The sequence below is a fragment of the Grammomys surdaster genome, unplaced genomic scaffold (assembly GCF_004785775.1).
Source record: "Grammomys surdaster isolate TR1022 unplaced genomic scaffold, NIH_TR_1.0 67, whole genome shotgun sequence".
Classification (NCBI taxonomy): domain Eukaryota; kingdom Metazoa; phylum Chordata; class Mammalia; order Rodentia; family Muridae; genus Grammomys; species Grammomys surdaster.
In genome coordinates, this window is record NW_021604569.1 from 16,641,621 (window position 1) to 16,646,821 (window position 5,201).

The following is a 5,201-nucleotide window of genomic DNA, read 5'->3' on the forward strand; positions in this document are numbered from 1 at the left end:
ACACACACAACACATATCACAAACACAACACACATACCACATGCACATACCACATACACCACACATACACCATACACATATTCACATATACAAAGACACAAACCCCATACACATATTCACACACACACATACAACACATATTACAAACACAGCACACATGCCACATGCATTCACACACACATACACACACACACACACACACACACACACACATATACAGCACTTCGAGGCCTAGATAGCTTCACTAATGAGCTCTACAAATGTAACAAGACCTCTAAACAAATTCTGCCCAAAAGCTGAAGAAGAGAGCAGGTTCCAGTGTGCCCTATGAATCCAGTTATTGATTCTAAACCCAGATATGAGAAAAATATGAGAATGATGGTGTTTGGTGTGTCCTAGGACACAAGAGAAATGTTTAACATTTAAAATCTATTCTTATTCCCACATGAACTACTTTTTAAAAGTCATTATAATAGATTCCTTTGAAGCATTTGATGACATACGTCATTTCTCATGAAAACTCCATAAAATAGGAAAAAAGGAAATTCCTCTAGCTGGTAAAGGCCATCAGTGAAGACTGGCAGTTATCGGATGCTTGATGCTAGAAGAATGAATACCTGCTCAGCATCAAAAAGCCACAAAATGCTTGTTTCTCTGCTTGAACACTTAGTGGAGCAAAAAAAGGAGGAGGGCAAGAAGATGGGTGCACTTGAATTTGCATACATGCTCACAGCCATTTTATTTATAAATGCCTCAAAATTGTAAACAACCACCCATCAACAAAAGAATGAATAAACAGATACGATGTGTTCATACGGTATTCACCACGATTACAGTGCCGATGATACCTGCAGCAATGCAGGTGAGTTCAAGATAATTATGCTGAAAGAAACATGGCCGTAAAATTTAGTCATATTTTTGGATTGCTACAAAATAGAAACTTCTCTGTAGTTGGATTGCTAGAAAATATAAACTTCTCTGTAGTTGTTAGATGATTGGTGACATTTGAGAACTGAAGGGAGTGGTAGGAAATCTTGTGAGTGATGTTGTGATCTTGATTGTAGCCATGGTGCCAGAGGGGCATACAATATTAAAACATAATAACTTAATCCCAGCATTAGGGCCAGCAAAGGCCATTGGACTGTCCATAAGTTAGTGTCCAGATAGATAATAAGTTCCAGTCTAGCCAAGACTACATACTGAGACTCTGTCTCAAGTTCATGCATATGCTGGCTGCCTGCCTGCCTATCTGTGTGTCTGTCTGTCTTTCTGTCTGTCAATATCTTTATCTCTCTATTTCTATCGTCTGTCTCTGAGACAGAGATGATGTATCTGTCATATTTCAGTTGTTAATACAGTAAACATTCATTTAAAATAAACTCCTTCCTCTCATGTACCTCAACCTGGATAGCTACCTAAAGGTTATCCCCTCTGGCATGCCCCCCTGCTCTCAATCTGCCTCCGGTTGACAGGAGAGCCCTTGTGAGGAACCACTGTACCACTTCACAGTTGGTAGCTGTGAGTAGGGCTTCCACTTACGAATATCTCCTTATTCCCAAGCTTTACCAATAAGGCTGCCCAAAGAGACTGACCCCAGAGTGTGGAGGCACCAGAGGTCAGAGAGTGCCAAAAGAGTTGAGGAAGGTGTTCCTGGACCCACATGAAGGCAAAAGATTTGAACCATGTATGTAAGTGGTCAGAGGGTCTGTACTTTGAGTAGGCCTTGCTGAGCTAGCTACTTATGAGCACTTGGCCCAGAGGCACTTATGTATGTCCCTTTGTCTCTGTATCACAGAACTCTATTAAAGGTCAGTACACTAAAAATATTTACTGGACTCCAGAGCTGGGACATCTACCTTATTTGTTGTGACACTATCCCCACTGGGTCATCATTTCCACATTTTCCCATTTCAGTGTCACAGGTGGAAGCAAAGGGCCACACATGGCACATGTGTTAGGGGAACTGTGACGCTGCCAGTATCCCTCACCAGTCCATGTCTGCTCTGAGAAGAGGCAACAGGCACATGGTTTAGTGAGCCATACACAGTGGCCTCTCTCCACCTATGAGGTCAGGGATTGACCATTGAGGACAATCCCTGTCCAGTGCCGTTGGGTTTGAAGCACAACATAGAGAATGCAGAATTTTCTCAGCCTGGATTAGACACTAAGACATTGAGAGATGCTACACTCCCACATCCCAAAGTCACATCCTAAAGCTATCACCTGGTCATGCCACCACCTGGAACTGAGATGTTCAGCTTACAAATGTGAGGAAATGTTCTTCCAGACATACCTTGCCCATTATTCTTAAGTTATAGTGGGACTGTTGGGAAGATCCATTGAGAGAGTAGATACACTGTCAACCCAATGTTAGTTCTAAAAGAATTTGTGTCGTTTGAGTATTTGCTTTAATTGGTGAACTTAAAAGATAGCATACGATGGCCAGTCCTGTTCAACCTGTGCTCTGGTTTAATACTCCAGGAAAGAAGCAGTGGCTATTTCACAGGACATCCATCTCCTTAACTCATTTTCAGAGACACTAGAGGCAGTCCCCCAGATCTGGATTTCCTGTTGTTGGGATATCAGGAGAGAACTAAACCAGTAGGGTCTATGTGATCTTTCCTGTCACATAAAGAAAGAACTTGCACACTCCTTCATCCACACCACAAACTTTGGTTATGCACTTTATTTATGTGCCAGTGAGTAAGCCTACTAGGGTTTCTGCCTCTAGGTGTCCCTTACAGCAGGACTGGTGCAGGGAACACAAGGGAGCAATGAGATGGTATAGGAGGGACCTACAAATAAATATCCATGGTTTCCTTGTTGCTTGTTTTCTCACAGATCATTGGAAGTTCTTAAGCATATTTTTATTTTTGAAAGAGTCTTTGGGAGAATGAGAAGCATGGCAGCAGTCTAGATCTCAGTTCTTCAACATCCTTTACAAGGATGAGCATACATAGTTCTCTTCTGTACACTTGTTGCCCACAGAAACAGTAACTCTACCCATTTTTACTGCAGGTTCCCTTGCTCGTGTGAGGTCCTACCACTGCAGAAACCACCTGTACAGCTCCAAGGATCATCCTAAAACAAATCCACATGACAGGAAATGAAATCATCGAGAAGAGGTGGTACTTTCCTGTCTCCAGGCCAACTTGCCCACGGTGGATTTTCAGTGTTCCTACATAACGGTCAAAGGGGAGATGCTGCGCTGCTGTGTGACTTGTGTGCCAAGGACATATGATCTGCCTCTGAATGCTCACAGTTGCCAATAAACTGCTCTTGTTGGCAGAGGAATGGGAATACACAGGCTGGAGCCCAACACCCACACTTGATTATAACTGTGGGCACAAAAAATTATGCCTTAAGGTGATTTTTGGATCTTTGAGACTTTGACCACATATATATGGTTAAAATCATTTTTGATCTTTTGGATTCTAGATGGACAAAAGCATAAATCAACAGAAATAGTCAAAATCTATCACATGCTCCAGGGTGCTGTGCTTCCGGAGCAAGTAGTGTAATGGAGGAAGGCTGAGCTGACTTTTGCAGGATAGAAAAGCATCAGATTCATATTTGTATTCCTCACACAGTGAAGCCTCACACCTCACAGATGATCTTGGACTGTGATCTGACCAACTAAGCTTTTAAAATTCCACTATTGCTGCCCAGAGTAGCAGCCCTACTTGACCGTGTGAGCAAGACATTCCTGGCTCCTTAGAAGGTGATGGGAAACAGAGATGAGAACACTGGAAGGGCTGTCCTTTTTTGTATAGATTGTGTCCCACTTGTATAGTTTCCTTCTAATGTCCCAGCAGGCTATGACATGCATCAGGTCACTGTAAAGGAGCCTGGCATGGAGCCTAAGACTTCACCAGTAGCCTTCTGAAATCCTGCAGAGGGCCAGAGAGCAGGGTGCTGAGGACCTGCATGTTGCAGAGGGCAGTCCACATTGTGCTGCATATTCTGTGGCTTACATTGTATCCTGACACACTTTGGCATGGTCCAGCAGCTGCCCTGGTATTATATGACATTCTTATAGTACATTGTGGGTAGACACCATCTTTAAAGAATTTAAACTCAGCAGGAAGTTTTGTGTTGTTTTTTTTTAATGTGTCTCTAAAACCTTTTCTTATATGGAGAAAATCAAAACGGCAATAGAAGTCAAAATGAGTTCATGATATAAAATCTCTGCCTTACTGAAAAAACAAATACATGAAATCCTTTTACTGTTTCCTCCTGTTTTAAATCTAGGCATCGGGTAGAATGGGAACTTGGTACTGTGTGATTAACATTGCTAAACTTTCTCAGTGAGGCAAGAGCTACCAGCCAATTGCTCTTAGTCACAGCTGTCTGCTCTTTCTCTTCGTGCCACAAATAAATGCAAATCCAATGCTGTAACTGTCGTGTGGATTTCATGCTACAGTGTACATCCTGCCTACAAAATAGAGGGATTAATCTATTCTGCCAACAAATATTTTGGCTGCTGTGTTAATCAGTGTTATATCACTGTGACCAAACACCTGAGGTAAACAGTTTAAAGGGGTTTATTTTGGCTCAGGGTTTCAGAGATTTTTGGCCCTGTTGCTGTCCCTGTGGCAACACAAGACATGACAGAAGCATGTGCTAGAGGTCTCTGCTCACCTTATGACATGACACAAAAAAAGAACAGAAGGGCCTGGGGATCTTGATGTCTCTGTCAGATATGTGACAACAGTTATCTAGCTTCCTTCCTCCATTCCTCAGTTCCTGAAGATTCCCTCCCAATAGTGCCACAGGCTAGACATGCATAGGCCTTTGGAGGACTTTAAAAGTCAAAATTATAGATGAAGCTTTCAACAGATAAGATCATCATAACCATGGAGTTTAGATGATTCAAGAAACAGACCTTTAGCAAAATGATAGGTATAGCATGTTACGTGCTAGAGAGAAAAATCATCAGGAAAAGGGGTGAGAGACTGAACCAGGGTGATGGAGAAAGGCCTTGGTTTGGGTGAATCATTGAAGGAAAAGTTAGAGGCAAGACAGAGAGAAGGGCAAATTCAGTGGCTCTAAGGGAACAAGGGGAAAGGGGGAGAAGTTGGGCGAATGAGTAACATGTCCATCTCTCAGATCTTTAACTCCCAATGCGTATAGTTCTCTATGAGCTTTCTATGCTCCCCAACCAAGCTTGAGAGGTCCTTGGGAAGCATAAGGGCCCCCTC

General features: G+C 42.5%; 1 protein-coding gene across 2 annotated transcripts in view; it reads left to right on the forward strand.

The window, feature by feature from the left end:
* Positions 1–4,398, forward strand: part of Cobl (cordon-bleu WH2 repeat protein) — a 232,547-nt gene extending 228,149 nt beyond the window's left edge. For both annotated transcript variants that reach the window (XM_028777526.1, XM_028777534.1), the window contains one exon: positions 3,019–4,398. In XM_028777526.1, coding sequence (XP_028633359.1) covers positions 3,019–3,036 — 18 coding nt within the window. In that variant the 3' untranslated portion in view covers positions 3,037–4,398. The remainder of the gene's footprint in view (positions 1–3,018) is intronic.
* The last annotated feature ends 803 nt before the right edge of the window (positions 4,399–5,201 follow it).